General features: G+C 51.3%; 1 protein-coding gene across 5 annotated transcripts in view; it reads right to left on the reverse strand.

The window, feature by feature from the left end:
* Nucleotides 1–21446, reverse strand: part of MRTFA (myocardin related transcription factor A) — a 202637-nt gene that overhangs the window by 13727 nt on the left and 167464 nt on the right. For all 5 annotated transcript variants that reach the window (XM_069586063.1, XM_069586064.1, XM_069586062.1 and 2 more), the window contains 3 exons: nucleotides 4044–4099; nucleotides 1473–1548; nucleotides 657–818 (listed from right to left, as the gene is read on the reverse strand). In XM_069586063.1, the coding sequence (XP_069442164.1) occupies nucleotides 657–818; nucleotides 1473–1548; nucleotides 4044–4099 (294 nt within the window). The remainder of the gene's footprint in view (nucleotides 1–656; nucleotides 819–1472; nucleotides 1549–4043; nucleotides 4100–21446) is intronic.

Below are 21446 nucleotides of genomic sequence, written 5' to 3' on the forward strand. Positions count from 1 at the left end.
CCCCTTCCAGGTCGACGTGCAGGTGCTCCTCCTCCCCCGCAGACGCTTCAACTCCTGCTCAGGCTGCACCCCCCCCTTGGCCTCCCCTGCCCTCACGCCAGCCTGCACCGTCAGGGCTGGGCCGGGCGGCCCTTGGTCCACTGGGGCCTACTTCCCTGCTTGGGTCTGCACTCAGGCTTGAGCTCCGTAAGGCCCAGGGGCGTGGTCCGCCTCGTGGGGCCAGGGTCCGAGCACCTAGCGCCTTGCTCAGGTCTGTCGGCCTTTGTAAGCGAACTATCTGGCAAAGGGTCAGGCTCCGAGAGGGGGCGTCACGAACGAAAAGGAGCAGCAGGCATGGTTTCTAGTTCTTGGCGTCTCCGTGTGCTCGCGCACACCAACCCTGATACCTGCCCACCTTCTCTGGGAAAGAGGGACGGGCCCTGGGTTCAGAGATGGGGAGTGGACAGAGGCCTCGGTTACTGGCTTGGCCGCTCTGGCACGGCGCTGATCCATGGGGCCATGGGCGCTGACCCAGGCTCGCACGACCCGTCAGGCTCTGGTTCTCCACGCCTCGGCTCCCCTGCCCCAGGCTGAGCAGGAAGTCAGGGAGCAGGCAGCCCGGCGGCCCTCCCCATGTGCCGGCTAGCGGGTCCATGCAGGGCGGCCTGGCTCCTCACCAATGATGGCCTCCTTCAGGCTGGACTCCACAGGCAGGATATTCTTCTCCACCAGCTCCATGGGGCCAGGCCTCTGCGCGATCTTCTCATTGAGGTCATCTGCCAGCCTGGCTCTCTTCAGCTTCAGCTGCTTGGCTTGGAGGGAGGGCTCAGCCGAGGTCTCTGCATGTGGGAAAGGGTGGAGGAGGATACAGGGGTGAGCGGGCTCTGCCCTGGAACCCCAGGGCACCTCCCCTTCGTGCCAGGGAAGGAGCAGAGACCAGCAGAAGCAGGCAGAGTGGGGGACCCGGTGTGAAGTTTCACGAGGACAGAGGGTGGGGGCCCCACTGAGGACAGTGTGTGGTCACACCCAACCGCGGCCACTAGGCACAGCAGGCCCAGACGACAGGACTCGCTGCGGGGGACAATGTGCCTCCCCGCTCTGGGCCTCGGTGGCTTCCTGCCACGTGCAGGGTTCAGACTAGGAAAGTCTTCTTCCAACTCCAAAGTGGATTCCAAACCGAACAAAAAATGGATCGACTCAAGCCCAAAGCTTTCCTTCCCTAGAATGAGGAAAGAAGTGTGTGGGCGGGGGCAGGCAGTTTGTCTGGGATGACCTCGCTTGTACTTCACTGGTGCTGGAGTAAATACCGGATAAATGCACGAATGGATGGAAGTAAATCCATGCTGGAGACACTGCTGGGGGAGAGGACTGCATACCCCGTTTTTGTGAGGAATGGGGGCAACGAGGGAGAGTGAACAAGAAACGCGGGTGGTGCAGGGTGCAAACAGAGAGCAAGAGGGTTTGCATGAAGAAGCATTTCCGGTCTAACACACCTTCCAAAATGTGCATCCTGACCAGCTCTGATCTCTCCGGCCGGGAACGGATCTTCCGTTTCAGGTAGTCCTCTGTCTGCGGAAAAAACACACCAAGCAGCTCTCAGATGCAGGTCACAAGCTTAAGGCCTGGACAAGACCAAAAGGCAGCCGTGGCTTCAGTGGGTGACCTCGGCCGCCCCAGGAGCTCAGCCTGGACACTGCTGGGTCCCGAGGCCTGGGGAGGGTGCATCCACTTTCAAGGCACCTGTTGAGGGCTTCGTCCACCTGTGAGGACCATCTGTCTCTCTGAGGCTGAACTACTAATATATGTTCTAATCTATGACTTTTATTATCATAAAAGTAATATGAGTTCATTAAAGAAAATTTAAAAAATTAGACAACAATAAAAAAAACATGTAATTATCCACTGTTAGTACTTAGGGATATTTGTTTCTAGTCATTCTTCCATGCAGAAGATAGGTTTAATTTTGCAGAGCTCTAATCATACTGAATATAACTTTGCATCTTATTTCAAAATCTCTGGCACTGCCTGACACCACAAGCATTTTCTGTTCACTCTGAACTAATTTTGATATGTGGTGTCATAGTTCTAGTTCCTTAAAGTCTAATGTCCTCATTTCTGCACTTATGAGACTCCAGGCAAATTAAACCATTGCCCCAACAGTCCTAGAGCCAGCCCACTGCCCAGCGCTCCTGGTATGGCGTGTATGTGCCTGGATCTGTCTCACTCTAGAGCCTGTGTTCTGCCCACTGCCCAGCGCTCCTGGTATGGCGTGTATGTGCCCTGGATCTGTCTCACTCTAGAGCCTGTGTTCTTAAGCTTTGCACCAGAATGTTTCAAGCCATCGGCCAAGACCATCACCTCTCCTACCCAGCACGTTAGGAGAGGACAGGGCAGAGGCGGGTAGAGTAGAATAGGGTGGAGAATGAAGTGCCAGAGCAGACGTCACACCTGCAGCAAGGTCCAGACTTGCTCCCTGGCCTGGCCACGGCCCTAGCCCTGTGGTGCCGAGCTCCCAGGAGATGGCTTATGGCGGCCGTGGGCTCAGGGCCTGTCACCCATCTGTGGTGGGCAGAAGTGCTGCCCTGGCTGCTGGAGAAGAAAGCAGAGCAGGTTCTGGCCAGAGCCGGTCTTTACAGACAGCAGGGGGAGGAGGAAGAAACACCTGGAGTCCACAGACCAAGGTTAGACCCTGGCTCGCCACTGACTAGCTGGACAAGTTAGCTAACCTCTCTTAGCTGCAACTATTAAGGTGAAGACAGACACCTAATTCACAAGAGCTGCTGCTGCTGCTAAGTCGCTTCAGTCGTGTGCGACCCCATAGACGGCAGCCCACCAGGCTCCCCTGTCCCTGGGATTCTCCAGGCAAGAACACTGGAGTGGGTTGCCATTTACTTCTCCAATGCATGAAAGTGAAAAGTGAAAGTGAAGTCGCTCAGTCGTGTCCGACGCTTAGCAACCCCATGGACTGCAGCCTACCAGGCTCCTCCATCCATGGGATTTTCCAGGCAGGAGTGCTGGAGTGGGGTGCCATCGCCTTCCCCTCATAAGAGCTGCAGTGACCCTAAACACGAAAAGGACAGAATTGCACCTTTTCTCATCAGGTCACCTCCACTCCTTGCCTTGGAGAAGCAGGCCAGGAAGGGGCACCAAGTCTTAAGACTGGGTAGGAGGCGCAGGCAAGGCCATTCCTCGTACTCCCTCATCCTCCGGCAGGTACAACAGTGCAGCCAGCCACTCCTTTCATTCCCAGCACCCGGGACCTCATTCTTCCCGCTCACTCTAAGAATTCATCATCATCTTCCTTAGCAGTTGGTTAAAAATAAGATAAAAACAGAAGACCGTAGGATGAGCCCTGGAGGTAAGCGATTCAGAGTCTGACAGAGCTGTGGCCCCGGGGAAGCCCGCGAGCCTCCATCTGCGGAGGTTCCCCTCCCTTGACTTTTACATAAAAGAAAAAGTGCCGGGCCGAGAGGGGGAAGCACGCTCTGGCCACTTCCCCCTCTCCACCCACGCCAGGCAGCAGACCACCCCCGAGGCCCCTGAGGGAACTGAAACCAAGCGGGACAGAGCAGCAAGCCAGGTGCGGCAGCGTGAGCCGGTGCCCAGGGGCCCAGCTTCTGCTTCCACGGCCTGCAGTGGACCCTGGCTGCTCAGGGAACAGGGAGGTCTCCAGGCCCACCTGGAGTCACGAGAGCAGTGCAGCCAGACACGGAGGGACCGCCACTCAGCAAGCCTTCCCGTGGCCGGTGTTTACGTCCTAACAGCCACCAAAGGCCAAGTGGAATCCAAGCGTGGAAAATATCAGCGGTTTCCAAACCCAGGAGGCTGGCACCCATGACACACCCTTGGATGTACCAGAGGAGGACACTCCTTCTGATCATGGTCTAAACCTTCAGGCTGGCAGACACTGGGGTGGGATGAAGCGGAAAGGCAGAGCTTTCTGTTTGGAACTGTGAGGCCGGGGCGGACCCTGGGGACCACGCCAGACTGGAGGGAAGATGGCGGCACCACAATGGGCTCTGATGGGGCTCGTGGTGAGGGTCCCTGGAAGAAAGATGCCTTACCCTGGCCCGCTCCAAGCTCCTTCTCTGCTCATGAAACGCAGCTGGACTTTTCAAAGCTGTTGGGAGAAGAACCGTACAATAATTACATCAGAGTGAAGCATCAGGCCTGCTGCTATAGCTCACAGTGGAGAGGCGTCTTGATTCAGGTTCACTTCAGCAGCACTGTTCACGTCGGCTGACGGGAAGGAGAAAGTGGCACCTGAGTAAGCACACATCTTTACGGCTCAGCTGCCCCATCACTACAATCCTGGTGATTCCATTCTCATGGGGAATGGCCACTGCTAAGGTGCACCCACGGAACGTAGCCCTAACACAACCCTTACGGAGCTGCCAGCCCTGGAAGACGGGGACACAGAGTATGCCTGCAAGCCAGGCGCCCCCACTGTCCTCCTTCAGCCTCATCAGGGATCGCCACACGACCAAACGTTGTGACTGAGGCAGCCCAACCAAAAGGACGTACATCTACTCGGTGCCGTGTCCTTCCTCGGTTCAGCTGGTGGTAACAGTGCTGCTAAAATTAACTTGCATTGAAAATCATGCATTAACTTGCATGAAATCATCTTTAAGGACTAAGACCTTCACCAGGTTTGTGTGGCTGACTGCTGTGCTCACAACCAGCCGCTGACCAGGAGGGCCCCCCTGGAGCCCCGTCAGGGACCCGGCTCTATTCTGGGGCAACCGCCCCACGGGCCACAGCTCGCCACTCGGCAAAGCATGCTGGGGGTAGGGAGACCGGAGTCAGACCCTCTACAAATGCAGCGCTGTGAAGCCAGTTCAGCAAATGATGAGTGGGGATACCCTGAGCTTGAACAGGGAATGGCTGGCCTGGCTCACTTCAAGAAATTCACCAGACGGGGGTCAGTTTCAGTTCTGCTGCCCCAGGTTTCAGAGCAGCTGTGAGACGGTGTGGAGGGGCTGCCGGCTGTGGTGCGGGAGCAGGGTGAGGAGGCGCTACAAGTGGCCAGGGCACAGACTTGACCCCATCCTGCTGGGGCCCCTGCCCCGCCCCACCCCACACCCCGCCCTTCCCCCCGCCGGGCCGCAACTGCAGCTGAACCAGAAGGAAGTGCCAAACGTCCCCGCAGTCGTTTTTTTAAGTTTTTAAATCTTAGGATATAAAAGAAACCATCATTTTTGAAAGGTCAGCTGAGAGTACCCCACCTCCTAAACAGCAGGGGGAGCTCTAGATTTATAACAAACTAAGGAAAAGCAGCACACAGGCTCCCTCGCCAAGCTCCCAGAGGCCGCCCAGCTCCGGTCTGAAGCTCTGGGCATCTCTGCGGGCCACCAGGCCAGCCTGCATCTGCTTCCGCTGAGTACAGCTGGCGCAAGTCCAGCATCAGCCTCCGAGAGCCCTGCTGGGCGTGGGGTGACAGACAGCTGTGCTCTTGCAGAGGACGGTAAGGACCAAAAAGCAGAGGGAAACTCAGTGTCCGCCGCCCCGCCCCCGGCTGCCCTTCTGCCTTCTTCTCCACAGCTCATTGCCGTCTGACACTCCCGGAGAGTCTCAGCAGTATCTTTCTAATTTACCGCCAGCCAGCTCCCTCGGGCACGGCAGGGGCCCGTGTCCTCCTTTCCTCTCTGACGGTAACCCCAGCGCCGCCGAGGGCACCCAGCACATGGCTCATTCGGTGGTCTGCTGGCTATTCCACGTGGAATGGACACACAGTTGCGCCCTGGAGGACTCTATGAGCTCTGAACTTTCCCTTGAGCAGCCAGGATTAAGCTCTCATCTGGGTTCGAAACCTCGCAGGGATCCCCAACAGAAAATGAGGACGTCCGTGTTCCTGTCGCTGCTGGCATGACGGGGGGGATCGCCTGCGCTCTGGCTCTCGTCTTCTGCAGAATGGACTCCGCCCACTTCCGAATCCCCATGTCGAGCGACAGCGCTCTGGGGCTGGGGGCGCCCTCACCACCTGCGCGGTGATCCGGCTGGGCCCTGGGTTAGATCCCCACAGGGGCTAGCGAGTTTCTGCACCAGTCTTGGTGCCGGCCACGCCAGAGCCTACTCTGCTGCCCCGGGCAGGCACACACCCAGCCTCTGGAGCGCCAGCTCACACTGCGCAGACTTTCCCGACCGCAAAGGCCTGTGTTGCCCTCAGGCCCACCACATGTGCGGTCGGGAGTGGGGACATGCGCCAGGGGCAGCTGACTTCCTGTCCGGCTCCATTTTCATGCCAGCGAGGTGCTGTGGCGTGCCATTCTGGACACTCTGAAGTGCTGTCCAGTCGAATGTTCCCAGTGACTCCATGTGGCGTGCAGTGCTGTTTGACAGCCGTGGGCAGGCTCAGAAACGGGAGGAAAGGCAGCGAGTGGCAGAGTAAGGTCCTTAACCTCATCCCCTCTCACCCTCAGGCCAGCGTTCTTTCTCTCCTCTGGGCTGGTTTCTTAATTTCTTCAGAATGTGGAGAAGGATGGCCCCACTGGATGTGGAGGCAGGGAGGCTGAGAAGCAGGGCAGAGGGCAGGCGGTGTGGCAAGGCCGGCTTGACCACCATGCTGAGCACAAACCGCTGGGAGGGAGGCTCAGAGGAGGGCCGCAGTGACTGCAGGTCACAGAGCCACGGCCAGAAACATGAGCTCACATGAGGCTGAAGGCGCAGCCTCCAGCACTGACGCCAGGAGGTGAGCCAGGAGGGCGATGAGGAGACCAGAGGAGCTTCTCAGGTCCTCAGAGCTTGAGCCAAAGAACCAGAAATGAAGACCCCCGCAAAAAATTCACACAATGATCACTGATCCCCAAAGACAGCTTCATTTTATAGCATTAGAATCTCACTGAATCTTTTAACAACCACGAGGCAGGTACCACTCTTCCAACCTACCCATGAGGAAACTAACACTGCAGAGACCTGTGAGGCCTTTCACCGGGTAGTGGACCCCAACCCAGGTGACAGGTGAGTAGGACTCTGTCAGCCCCTGAAGAGCCCACTCTGCGCTCCCCATGTCTAATTCTGCTCTCTGAGAGCAAGTTCAGTGAATTCGAGAGCCACTTCCAGGAAGGCAAACGAGGATGGGGCGATGGCCCCTCTCATCGGGACTCCCAGAAGGTGCTTCTGAGGCCTGTTTGGGGATGCCTGGAGCTGGGTAGCCAGTGCTCTCGGAAGACTGGGGCACGTGGTGGAGAGGCCACCCCTGAACATATCTGGCCAGCTTTGCTAAAAGCCGTGGCTATGGAGGGTCGCCTAGTGAGGGGCAGGGGTGATAACACTAAGTGCTGGGCTTTCCTGATATGGAAGCAGGTGGCAGTGTCAAGCCATGATCGCCACACACTTGTCCACTACGGGAACGAGACACAAGGAGGCACAGCAACACAGAAAATACATTATGAAGTTCAGGCCTCTACGAGTTGTGGAAAATCCCCAAAGACTCAAAAGTTAATCCGTTAAGTGTGTGTCTGAGTCCGAGGGCGGTGTTCACCTTAGACTCGTGTCTTCCCGCGCCACACTGCCTTAATGGCTTTGCCTGAGGAGCCCAGGCACTGCTCACTTGAAACTTTTATTTTCCCAGAAACTCCGAGAAGGCAGTCTCTGAGAGAGATGTCCCCGGCCCCCTAAACCAACGCAAGCCCAAGAACTGCACATGGCTATCTACAAGGATACACGTTTGGTGTCATTGGGCACTGAAACAGGATTCTTCATTCCCATCTTCCCGAAACTGGTTTCCTGGGACGCTTGCACGGCTTTGTGTGAACACAGGGAGGAGTGCAAACACGCACTGAAAGGAAACAGCAGCAAGGAAATCAGACGCGTGCAAGTGCCTAAGCGGTGCGGTGCTCCTGACCCGTTTCGGCCCGGGCTGGCTCTAAGCACCAGCCACATACCCTGTTCCTCCTCTTCAGCGCCCGTCTTCCTTCTCCCTGAACAGATCTGCTGCCTTAACTGAGGTCATTTGTGACATAAAAAGAGAAGAAACTGTTTCAATTTCCTTTCTCAAAGGAAAGGAGATTTCTGCTTCCCAGGGGCAGCTGGGTGCTGTGCTGGGCGCAGTTCTCAGGAGCACGGGCCGAGTGACGGAAGCGTGAGCGCGAGGAGCCTTCAGGACCTACCCAGCAGGGAAGCACAGCTCTCTCCCACCACCAGCCCCAGATGCAGACAGTGCAACGCCTCCTGCAAGCCACGGGCGCTGCTGGAAATGCTTTTCAGCAAGAACGGCAGCAGCGAACGACCAAGACTCATTTCCTCATCACTGTCAATAAGGAATATATCAGGTGCCTGGGTCTGAATGTCACTTTATTAGGTGCTGACATAATGAACACAAAAATGATCACTCCCGTTCTCAGGAAGACATCATGCTAGAACTAAAGCTCACCACCCATTCTGTACGCAGAGGAACTCAAAGGCTGCGAACCTAGGACACCTCAGAGAGGTCAACAGACTGCAAAGGGCCAGGCAAGCCTGGGGGCTCTCTGTCCACGGCAGAAGCACCAGGCCTGCGCACAGGGCATCAGTGGGGGCTGGTGTGTGTGGTGGGGGGCGGTGAGGGAATGGGGAACAAATGTATTTAACAACTCAGGTGGGAAACGAGAGCCAGATCCATCCATCCATCTAATAAAGCATTCTTAAGCAGCTACTGCGCTAGTTACTGAGGACAAGGCTGGACAGGATGGAGTCCCAGCCCTCTACGGCAGCTCATGATCTGGTCACAAAAAGACAAATAATGACAGCATAAGAGAGAAGTACAGGTGCAGAGGTAACTGAAACGACTACATAAGGCAGAAGAGGCAAAATTCTGCCTGAGGAAAGAAGTGTTTGAACTGTCCGGGTAGATTTACAGAGAAAACCCAAATGAAGGGAACAGAAATACCACAGGCAGACAAGGAAGGGAGTGGGTCGGTCACCCGAGAGCACAGCAGCTTCACGGGACTACCGGTGGGTGGTCTGACGCAGAGGGTCGGGGCGTTCACGCGGCGATCACAAGGCTTGGGGGTGGGGCTTGGGGGGTGGGGGTGGGGGTGGGGGTGGGGGTGGGCCCAGCCCCTGAAGAGCTCTAATGAGCCGTCGCAGGGCCTGCATCAGGGGAGCCGAGAAGACATACTTTGCCATACTCCTCCCACCGAGTACAAATGAACACTCCAGACCTTCTATGATAGGGTCTGAAAGGTGGAGAGAAGGTGACAGACAGGCCAGGGACTTTGGAACCCGAAGCAGGACACAGTGGCGGGTCCCTCGAGTTTCCTTTTTGCCTCATACATCCCAGATTTGGAGCTGACGAGGCCAGCAACCTGGAGATGCTGATGGAAGCGGGCAAAAAAGCCCCAACAAAACCTACCCTCGCTAGCCACGGGACCAGGAAAAGGGCATCCCAACAAGAGCGAGCTTAGACAATAATCATGCTACTCCAGCCAGACACCACTGTGAAAGCCCCACCCCTGCCAGGAAAGGCCAAGCGGGAGTCTAGACCTCCACCCCTCCAAGGCTGGGATGAAGCGCCCCAGTCCTCCTGCCAGGGGGCGTCGAAGGAGGCCGAGGAGGAAGCTGCCCCCAACCCAAGGAGTAAGTGCAGACCACGTGGGGAGCCATATCCCCACAAGCAGTAAGGAGACCCCCTCCCCACTGAGGGGGCTGTCAGGGGAGGACTGGAGAGGAGTCAGGACGTCCACCATCACAAGCTCACCTCCAACCCACAGAAATGTCTAACACTGTGTCATCCATGCTTTGGAAGGGGAGGAAAAAGATGGATAGGAAAGGTACTTAGATAAATGGCTGAAAACTTCCCAAATTTGGCAAGAGACATAAGCCTACAGATTCAAGAAGCTGGAGTAAATCCCAAACGAGTTAAAGTCAAAAGAAATACATGCCAGGATACATCATAACTAAACTTCTGAAAGCTAAAAACACAGGCAGAACCGTGAAAACAGAGGAGACAATCTGAATGACAGCAGTTCTCTCCCTCATCAGAGGCCATGGAGGCCACCCCACCAACCATCCCACCAACCAGGCGAGGGGCATGACCAAGTACACGGAGGGGTGTGGAGTTATTTCTAACTTGATGTTTTATGTCAAAAATTAAGTGGAAAAAAAATTAAGTGAGGAGAAACACACCTAGTAACTGGTTGTGTATTCACTTCCCTGCGCGTGTCTGCACTCTTTCCTGCACGAGCCACTTTTCATTCTCAACTTGCCAAACTTACAGATCACTGAAAGGGCAAGTGATAACCAACCTCACAACTCTGGCCCAGACTCACCGGGCACCTTTCAGCCACATTTGCGTTCTCTCTCCTGTGCACACACGCGCACACACACACGGTTTCGTTGGTCTGTTGATGAAATCACTTGACAGTGAGCTGCAGATCAGTCTTCCCTTGGCATCTGCAGGTGACTGGCTCCGGGGTCCGCCATGGACACCAGAGCCCACGGGCGCGCAAGCTCCTTACACAAAATGCACGGAACCAATGCACATTCCCCCATGTACGTTAAATCGTTTCCACTTATGACCCCTAATACAAAGCGACTGCTATGCAAATAGTTTCCAGTGTGTGGCCAATTCAAGTTTTTTGGAACTTTCTGGGATTTTTTCCCCCAAATATTTTCAATCTGTGGTTGGTTGAATCCACCACCTGTAGATACAGAGTGATGACCACCAATCATAATATTTTATCCCTAAATTCTACATATGCATTTCTTAAGAATAAAGGCATTCTCTTTTGTAACTAAAATATTTTTAGCACACCTCAGAAAATGAACATTATTCAATCATATAGTCTAAAGTACAGTCTGTGTTTGAATTTCAACTGCCCCTCAAATGTCTTCTACGGCTGTTTGGATTTCCCCCCTTAATCCAAGATGTAATCAAGAACCACGCATTCCGTTTAACTGTTTACTACCCAGTCTCAACCTGAAACGGTACTCTTGCCTTTTTCACTTTTCCTGATGCTGACTTAAGTGTGTCTAAACCAGCTTGTCCTGTGGAAAGAATGTCATATAATCTGAATTTGGCTGCTTCCCCATGATTAGATTTAGGTTAAATGTTTTTGGGCAGAAGAGCACAGAGCTGCATGTACTTTTCAGCATCAGCGGCACCTGCAGTGCCGTGCTGCCCAACTGACGGCAGTGCTGAGTGTGAAAGGTGACCCCAGCTCTCTTCATTCTGAAAGAAGCATTCCCCCTCTGTAATTAATACATAATCTGTGGGGTAACACTTGGAGGCCTTGTGAAAATCCTGTTTCCTAAGCACTTCACGGTTTTAGCATCTATTGACAATACCTACCTGGAATCAGTTATTACGCTGAGAATCGCAAAACAGTGAGAACTGCATTTTTACACGATCACTCCAGTAGAGATCAAGAGGCCATTTATCAGAAGAAAAATATGGGGTGACCAAGCACATGGTCATGCCATCAATACCCCCAGAGAAAGGATACGCAGGAGGAATGAGCCTGGGGCATCACAGAAGAGACTGTGCTTACTGGGGGACATGCTGGATGTGAGCTGTTGTGAGACATCCTCTCAAGAGATGTGCAAGTGGTGTGTGTGTGCATACGGCATCATCTAGGGATGATGTGATATATGTCACGGAGAGACAGGAGAAAATACTTCCCAGGACGAATCCTAAGAGAATCCTGGAATTTAAGCAGAGGTGATAAAGGGAGCCCAGCCAAAGGACGTGGCCAGCAGCCTCAGAGCGACACCAGTGAGGTGTAGGGGCAGAAACCCACTTCAAAATATGGAGGAGGAGGAGAGGAGGACATGGAGGCCAGAGGTGTTGTCTGGACGTCACGACAGAGATGTCTCGACGTGCTAACGCTCCCAATGCGTATTAACTGAGAGCCCGTGTGTCAGCTGGCGCTGGGATGTCCATGTTCTCATGGAGCTTACACTCCAGTGAAGAATGATGTGTCAGACATATAAGCACCTACCACAGGAGGAAGCAATACAGGCTCTAGGGAATACAGAGCTGGGTATGGGTGACAGAGAGTGATGGGGCAGGATTTTATACACTGTGGTCAGGGAAAGACTTCCTGGTGTGATGCTGCTGTGATGCCAGGGCTGAGACCCAGAGGAGGGGAAAGGGCCCTGCAGGCGGGGGAGCAGCAAGCAGAGTGGCCCGGGGCAGAACCCGCCAAGTGGCCAGGCTGGCAGAGCAGAGTGACCTGGGGAGAGTGGGAGGAGATGCAGGAAGCGGGGAGCTGCACACGGCCTCGGAGGGCTCAGGACTTCGCGCTCTTCTCCAGGGGTACTAGAGAAAATGAGATGGAGCGAAGAAATAGAGCAGGACTGTGCCCGTCAACCTTGCCATGGAAAAGTGGCTCCTGGGGGCAAGGTAAATACAAAGATCTGCTGCAAACAGTTTCTGTGTGTTTGCCCTGAGGTTTTCAAGCTGGAAATGACCTGATGTGAGCTCCTGAGCACCTGCTGTTTCCACATTTTATGAAGGAGAACTGACTTGCATGGGGTCACGTCCTAATCGGCTGCAGAACGAAGACCAGGCTCAAGTTCTCCTGATGTCCAAATCCGGGTCTTTTCATGTGTGTCAATTTCCACATAAGCCAGGTAGGAGGAGGGTGGGAGTGGGTCAGAGGAAAGATACTTCTCCGATTGAGTTTGTTTTTTTTTAAGTCACCAAAAAGTAACCAACAGAGATTTTAATCTGCTCTGCCACATTTTGCTTTCCTGTCCTGGCTCTTCCTCTGGAGACAAATGCCGCCTCGTCATTCGCTCGAATACTGGCAACGGGGCAGAAAGGAGGACTTCAGACACGACCTCGGAAATGTCAAGGGGCACACCGTTTCCCAGCCCCTTCCCCATGAGCCCTCTCTGAGGGCTCAACAGGGCAGAGGGAGTCGCTATACAAGCAGACTCCCTCCACGTCCCACGGCCCCGGCACGGAAGCCTATCGCACGGGTCTGGGCAGTGCAGGAACTCTGCCCAACTCACCCCGGCCGCGGTGCCAGGCCGCTCAGGCGGCAGCGAGGCGGGCTTTTCCCAGCGCTGGAGACAAGGGGCACCAGCTGCCTGCGCTCAGTCACCCTGCAACAACCATCACTCTCTCCTGACTCAGGTGGCAGGGCTACCCTCCACTCCAGGCCCCCTGCGGAGAGGTGAACAGCAGCATTCTGTGCCGTCAGGGGAGCAAGGCCCACGACCCTTGTCCAGTGTTTCCCCAAGTGGGGTTCCAGAAGTCTTGGAGGGTAAGACTCTAACGCAGATTTCTGAGCTTCAAGAGTTTTAATCTTTAGTAAAAGCTCTTCGAGGAGGCTGGTGCCAGTAAAATGTGAAAAGCCTGGTCTCTCTCGTTCAGAAGGCAGGGGAGGGGTGACGCTGCGGACGAGAAAGGAAATCTACCTGCTCACTCCCCACCACCAGGGGCTCCGTGACTAAGCAGGATGCCGAGTCAGGTCTGGACCACTTTTCTGAACAGCTAACTCAGAAATGCATCTCTGCTGGCGGGGCAGGTGCCCACAGACTGGTGGAGTTGCCTCTCCTGAGCCCCTTTCAGGGTCAGCATTTCAAGCTGCAAAGTACGTATTTCTGACAGTCAACGCATCGGGGGCTGTTTGCCATTTTCCTCACACCCTGACGAGGGCCTGCTTTGGCCAGGATGGACTCTACACGCTGCTGCTGGGTCTGGCCTGGCAATCCCACTCCATCGAAGGCAGCTCCAGAAACGCAACCCCTGCTCTAGGGTGAGCGGGTGGGGAGCTCGGAGGCTGCTGCGTCAGTGGGGTGTGAGGGTTCCCAACGCCTATTAGGGCGACAGTTTTCCCTGGGACTCCACATCCAGGCAAAACAGGGGCTCTTAACCTGGGGCATGCTGCACTGCTTTAGACCATCTATGAATCCCTGGAAATTGTGTGCTGAGTTCTGGGTTACTTGCCTGGGAAACTGTCTAGTGAGAGGACATGCAAGATTTCCCAAGGAGCATCAATGGCACCAAAAAAAAAAAAAAATCCAGAACCTCTGATTTAACTAAGAGTTGCTGAGACAGAGAAGAGATGCCCACGGCCTCCAAGCCAGCACACAGGAGCAGCAACTTGGAAGCAATTTTAATAGATGGCTTAAAAATGATGGCGTGACTTTCACATACACCCTCCCCACTAACTTTCACTTTTCTCGCCAACCCTGGTTCCTGATCTGACACTGTTTTCAATTTTTAATATTTACAAAGTTGACATTTTGATGAGCCATCATCAGGCCATCATCATGAAATTCCACTATCAGTAAGAATCATTAGACTGCAACCTTCAGGAATCAGCCTGGGGTCTGGAGCCAGAAGACCCGGACTGGACCCACCTCTGTCTTCCACTGGTGCTGTGACCTTAGGCAAGGCCTCTGATCCCTCTGCACTTCAATATCCTCATCCACAAAATGGCAACTATACAAACCCCTGCGGCAGTGATTCTCAGCATTAAAGTGAAAGTGCTCCACCATCTGCTGGAAGCTCTGCTTAACAAGCTTCTGGCATTGTTAGTTTTGAACTTATTATTTTGTGTGTGTGCCATTCTACTTCTGAAGAGAACGTGTGGGTGTGGAGTCAAATGCTGAGAGCTAACTGGGGTTGACTCCCATTTTTTGTCTTTCTGTTTTTATCTGTCATGCCAAAATGCCTACAAAAATAACCAGCAATAATGATATTAACCAAAGAGCTCTGTCGACTGACAGTCCAGGGACTGGCCATGACAATGGAAACCAGAACTAAGTCCAGGAGAGTCAAAGAAAAAGCTCCGGTGATGGGCTGTGGGGAAAGATCAGGCACTCTAAGGCAAGCAAGGATACACACCAACAGGCAGAAAACATGCTCCGCGACATCCTGTTTTGGTAGCAGGCTGCCAACCACCCCCGTTTCGACACGTGGGCTGTCACCCCCACCCAAACCAGCAGGGGAGCCAACTACCCAGAAGGAAGGCTAAAAATGGAGGCTCAAGGATGCTCAGCTTTTCCTTGTCAGAAGTGCAAGCTGCTCCCGGGTCTTCAACCTTGACCCCACTGACGGGGCAAAAGACTCAAGACCGGGAGGTAAAGTCATTGCACAATTCTGCATGGCATGAATACCAATAGGTACAGTGAATTTCAAAAGCTTAAAATGTGAGGGGTCAAATATTTTGAACTTGGCCTTCCAAGTTTGTCTTTGGCCTACATGCCAGCCCTGTTTATATCCAGCTTTCACACCATAGCCCAGCCTAGTGCTCCAGACTAGTCTGTTATTCCAATACATAGTCACATGCGTACATACCTTTTTGAAGCCCCATAACCAAAATGTCAGGTCACCTGTTAGATACAAGCTCTGAATCACCTCCGCTCCTCTGCAAATAGCCTCCCATTAGGCTGAAGGATTTTAAATCACCACCATCATCAGATATCCATCAGGGCCCCCCTGAATGCGTAATTCTTTAGATTTTTATTGTTTAAGCAAAGTTAGTATGTAGCTTCAACAAGTGACTTAATAAACTCCTTCACTATCTTGAAAAGATGTGTCAAAGTATCTCAGATGCTATCTTTAAAAGTATCTCAGATACTTCCAGAACTATTAAATGAAAGTGAATATCTATTATACATTTTAAGTATTAAACTGTATCAAGAACCTGTATCAGGAAAACTAGTTCTGATGGTCTGTCCAACAGAGCTCCCTGTTGGATTCCTCCTCAGATTCAACAATGAAAATGCACAGAACATACAACTCATTCTAGAGTTATTTTAGGATTTGATAGCAACTGGACAAGGAGGCAGTTCCGTGCTAGTCACTGACCCCTGACTAGGAACACACACTGCTGGTGACCTACAGCAGCAGGAAGAGAGATGAGAAGGCTGCTACCTCTCAGAAAGTGAAGTCGCTCAGTCGTGTCTGACTCTTTGCGACCCCATGGATGGTAGCCTACCAGGCTCCGCCGTCCATGGGATTTTCCAGGCAAGAATACTGGAGTAGGCTGCCATTTCCTTCTCCAGGACCTCTCAGAAAGGCAACATCAAATGCTAGGGAGCGACACGCCCAGCTGGTCTTCTCCTGAGATGAAAGAGAAGATTCCTGAGGCCATATGGTGACACAGTCTTCTCTCAGCTTCAAATCCAGGGATCAGGTTAGCCCCGATCCTGGAACACATGCTTGACTGTGGCGTTTCTCAAATGTCCTTTAAACCTGGGATCCAACTAGAGTTAAATGGTCTCACTCCTGAGCTGAGGATACAGCATCTCAGATAGGTAGAGTTCTCTGCTTTAAAAAAAAAAAAGTTATATTGTACATCTGAAACAAATATCATGTATACCAGCCATATCTCAATTAAAAAGAAAAGGCAGAAATAAACTAGCTCTTTCACCCAAAGACATCTATGTACCTGAAAGAGCCGAGGGGACCACACTAACAGCTGTGAGAGTGAGCCTCTGCAAGAAGCACAGGCCCGGGGTCCCCGCCTGGGCTGGAGCCGGGGGCAAACTGCAGGTTGGAGGAAGTCTTTTTCTGAGCTCTTGCCGGAAAGGGGTGCAGGTCAATCCTGTCCAGACTTTTCTGGCTCACAGGGACAGCTATTCAGAGATGACCACACAGAGCTTCTGTGACTCCCAAGTGGACTGGAGCACACAGGGAAGGGCCAAGGCCCAGGGGAGAACCCGCTCTCACCCAAACGCATCAACTACGCGAGATCCTCTCAGAAAGAATGTCTTGCACACACTAACACTTCACTTCAAATCAAAACAAACATTTCCTTTCAGCCTACAATTCTGTCATCTTCCATCTTTATAAGCTTTTTAAAAAGGGAGCAATTTGTCCTTAAACTAGGCCCTAATCTGCGCTGGAATCACCACTGGGTCCCTGCTGGTGAACATTTCAGGCTCTTGGCAAGCTGCCCAGAAATTGAAAATATATACATTATTTCCAACCTATCCGCTTACTTGTTTTAAGAGAGATTAAAAAAAAAATTACCATGAAGAGGGCAAGCTAATAAAAAGAGTAGTCCTGTTAATATACAACTAAAAGGGGAACAATCTTAACAGAGCACTATGTTTGGCTAGTGGTTCTTTGACTCTCAACAATTCTCAGCAAACTGCTTTTACTTTATTGGCAGTGCCTCAAGGCACGTGGGACCTTAGTTCCCCAAATAAGGATCAAACTTGCGCCCCTACAGTGGAAGTGCAGAGTCTTCCTCTAGGCAAGTCCCTCAGCAACTGTGTTTTAATCCAAGAGTAGAGAGGAAAGTGAAATTAAGGAGAATTTTATTTACTGAAAGACAGTTCCTGTGTCCAAACACTGGTTTTCACAGAAGTTAATGAGCTATATATATATTAAAAGCTACTTTCAGATACCCAAACGGCAGATCCAAGCAAATGCTCCACTCGCTGCAAATAGTACTGCCCGCGTCTCAAAAGTAGGAACAGCGCATCATCTCAGTTATCTCCAAAACTAACTGTGGGCGGAGAAAAATTTTATTGTTTTCACTTATTTTATTGAAGCATAGTTGATTGACAATGTTGTGTTATCTGGTGTGGAGCAAAGTGAATCAGTTACACATGTATATAACAGCTTGCATCTGCCAACCCCAAACTCCCAATACATCTGTCCCTGGCCTCCCCCTCCTTGGCAACCACACGGCCGCTGTCTACATCTGTGAGCCTGTTTCTGTTTCACTTGTGTCATGCTTCAGATTCCGCAGCAAGGGGCATCGTGTGGTGTTCGCCTTTCTCTTTCTGACTTACTTTACTTAGTATGATCATCTCTGGGTTCATTAATGTAGCTACAAATGGCATCACTTCATTCTTTTTTGTGGCTGAGTAGTATTCCAGTGTGTGTGCGTGCAGAATATCTTCTTTATTCATATATCTGTTGATGGACATTTAAGGTTTTTTCCATGCTAGATAAGAATTTTATAAAAGTAGAATTTGAATTCAGAAAAGTGGAATGAGTTGTCCAAAGTCACCTTGTTTCTAAGTGGCCAAATAAAGCCTAAAATCCTATTGTCTAATACCACAGCCACCACCCACATGCGACTATTTAAATCAATTAAAATTAAATATAAAAGTTCAGTTCTTCAATCAAGCTAGCCACATTTACGTGCTCAAGAGTACCTGTGGGTAGCAGCTAGGGTCACAGAATATTTCTATCCAAACTGGAAGTGCTACTGGACAGGGCTGGTGTGTGGGGGCGGCTAGTTCTTTAGAATTCATGGAAACTTGGGGAAAAGATGCCATGCACCTCAGTATTTAATAAAGATGGACTGACAGCTCCTTTCTTATTACAAGAAATTTTGAGGCCAGAGGTTGGTTTATCTTCTCAGGGGTTACGAACACCAAGAGTTATTTTCAAAAGAGCTTCACCAAAACGGATTTTATCTCTATGTACTCAGGAAAGAGAATCTTGAAACAAAGTTTATATACCTTTGATGAAGAATAATATAAGGAATAATTCCCACAAATAAAAATATTATTAAGAAGAATCTCAGCTACAGAGGAAAAGAGACCATAATAATAAATCCTGACACTTTCAGCCATTAAATAATCTTTTGTCAGAGTTTAGAAGAAATTTCTTCCTGGTACAGAGACTGCTATAGTCAGATGAACAGGAGATTTTCAGCTGACGTGGGACCCAGTAAAAGGGCAGCTTAAGCAGCTGGGTCTCTGTGCAGCTCTCGGCCAACGCCGACAGCTGAAGCTTGACAAAGGGGTCGAACTGCAGAACTGAAGGGTCAGGAGTCAAGATATGGTAAAGCTTGTTAGAAACAGAGCTGCGGGAACTCCATCACATGAGACCATTTTTTTCCAGTTTCAATGTGAGAACATGGGGCCTACTAGCAGACCCACAAGCCAATCGAGCTCGCTGGCCACTGGCTCACTGCCTCACCCAGCGACAAGTCTGAGTGCCGCTCAGGGCTGAGGCCGGCTGAGAGGCCTCTGGGCCGACCCTGGCTGCCCCAAGCTGTGACGCCTTCACGCTGTGCGTGTATTCTCCCAACAATTCAGAAGAAAGCGTCACCAGGGACAGTGGCTAGGTGCGCAGAAACACCATTTAAAATGAAAATAAAACAAAACAAAACTCGCCCAAGAAATACAGAGGGAAGTCCCTAACCTACTGGACAAACAGATGATTTCCTCATGGGTTTGCCAAGGCCCCGAGGTCTTCCTACTATATGCATATGCGGCAATAATGAACCGGTCGGTAAGGGGTAACTGAGGCATTAGAAAATGTGATCTCTGCTTTTCCTCAAGGGCTCACAGGAGAATAACAAGAGGCTGAGAGGGAACAGACAAATGAGGCTCTTCTCTCATATCTAGGAAGATTACAGGACATTTATCTGTCATTTGTTTGGGTCAGGAGAACATCCATGTTTTCCTTTAAAAGGTTATTCCTCTGCAGCAGCCCTGACTGCCAGAATATTTTTCTTAATTTTCACCTTAACTTTCTGGCTTGCACAACTTTAAACGTCAGAGAGAAAGGCTGTGGGGAAAGCTCTGTTTGGAAGCAAAGTGAACCACACAGGACCCACCTCTTCTATGACTCTTCATCTGAAATACAGAAGCATTCCTTAATTTCTGGGCTTGAACACCAGCTTCCTATCTGTGCCATCTCTCCTCTTCCCTCAAGATATGCAGAGCTTCAGACATCAGGAAAGAAAGCACGGGACCTGGAATATGTAATTCTTTGCTATCTGGCACTCTGCACTTGGTACGGTTTAAGCAGTGTTAAATTTGAGACACAGGTTTACATGATGAGAATGAGGGATTCTGGGAAATGATCCTATTTAAAAACACATTAGAAACCACCAACTTCTAGACCCCATAGTTCAGATGCCTGAGCAGAGCATATCAAGCAGTAGAAAGAGGTGTATAGGAATTAAGAGGCTCTTAGTGAAGTCGCTCAGTCGTGTCTGACTCTTTGTGACCCCATAGACTGTAGCCTACCAGGCTCCTCTGTCCATGGGATTTTCCAGGCAATAGTATTAGAGTGGGTTGCCATTTCCTTCTCCAGGGGATCTTCCCAACCCAGGGCTCGAACCCGGGTCTCCTGCACTGTAGCCAGACGCTTTACCATCTGAGCCACCAGGGAAGTCCTTAAATCCCCTGAATTCTATGGGAAGGCCACTGCCCAGCTTTGAACAATACGCAAAACTACAAACAACCCTGAAGGCAGGGCAGCCACTGAAAACATCGTGCCCAGCAGACATGATGTCCGGACTGGAAGCCAGAGACCCCCGTAGGAGCTGTGGGAATGCTCTGTGAAACAAGGTGGGTGAGTTCTTCTTCCCAGAGCTACAGAAAGATCAGGACAATTGGATAGAAGATATAAACAGAAATTGATGAGGCAGAATATGGCCATGGCTACACTGCTCCTTTCCCGTGGTCTGAGGGTCTTAATGACTTTCCTAAGTTGTATAGCTAACGTAAACATAAAGGCACTTTTCAGAAACTCCTCAGGCCAGTCAGATGGAAGTGAAATGGGCACTTCAAACCAGATGCTGTCTTTCCAGACCACCCAAGTCTTCAGGAACCAACAAACTGCTGATCAGTTACGACTTGTCCCCAGCACTACTCACATTTTCTTTTGAAAGACGTGAGCGAAGGATGACCTTGGAATTGGTGGGGGTGTCAGAGAGGCACAGAATGTCCCAGATTATAACAGGAGTTACAGTGGTGGCGAGGGGCTGTGGTGAGGAAGTGGGATTATGCAGAGGGTGAGGGGCTGGGAAAAAAGAGCCTCACCTTTGGGAACTCTGGGCCCCGTCTGCACATCACCTGGTACGCTGAGGAGCAGGACACTTCACACCTGGAGCTCTTCCCAGGCCTCAACACTCCCTCTCTCACAATCTGAGAGTTTGCTACCTACTTTCTTCACTGGAAAAGCTGAAAAACAAGCTGTGCCCATCGTTGAAGGTGGCTTGTGTTATAAGGGAAAATGCAATATTCTCACAGAAGCAGGGCACTTCTATCCCTACAGGAAGGGCAGTTAGTCCCACTTCACAGATGCAGAGAACCACCCAAGGTACACAATTAGATACTCAGAATATTTTAGAATCTGAGCTCCTAGGAGAACAGGAGTGTTGTTTCAAATTCCAGGCCCAGAATTCCAACAAGTTTGCAGTTAAGTAGTATCTGTTTCTGTCTGTCTTTCATTCTCTCTTTCTCTCTCATACACACACCATTTTACAACTGGCTGTCTTCATTCATTCATTCAGTGCCAGGTACTGGGGGCAGAAATATAAATAAGATACCTCCTCAAGGAGCTCACAGTCTAACTGGAGAGACAAACATCTAAGCAGATAACTGCAATACTCAAGCATCGTGTGTCTGAATAGCACAGAAAACTGCAAGAAATGCAACACAATAAATCCTACTAAACAGTTATCTCCAGTAGCCCCTGGTATCAAATGAAAGGCTGCAAAAAGAATGTAGGCCCTCATCCTCTGAGTGGTTTCTAGATCCTGAACATACTACAGATTCTGAGAAGCAGCACTATGTCCTCAGAACTAGTACCGTATCAGAGTCAGCGC

Source organism: Ovis canadensis, chromosome 3, assembly GCF_042477335.2.
Source record: "Ovis canadensis isolate MfBH-ARS-UI-01 breed Bighorn chromosome 3, ARS-UI_OviCan_v2, whole genome shotgun sequence".
Lineage (NCBI taxonomy): Eukaryota > Metazoa > Chordata > Mammalia > Artiodactyla > Bovidae > Ovis > Ovis canadensis.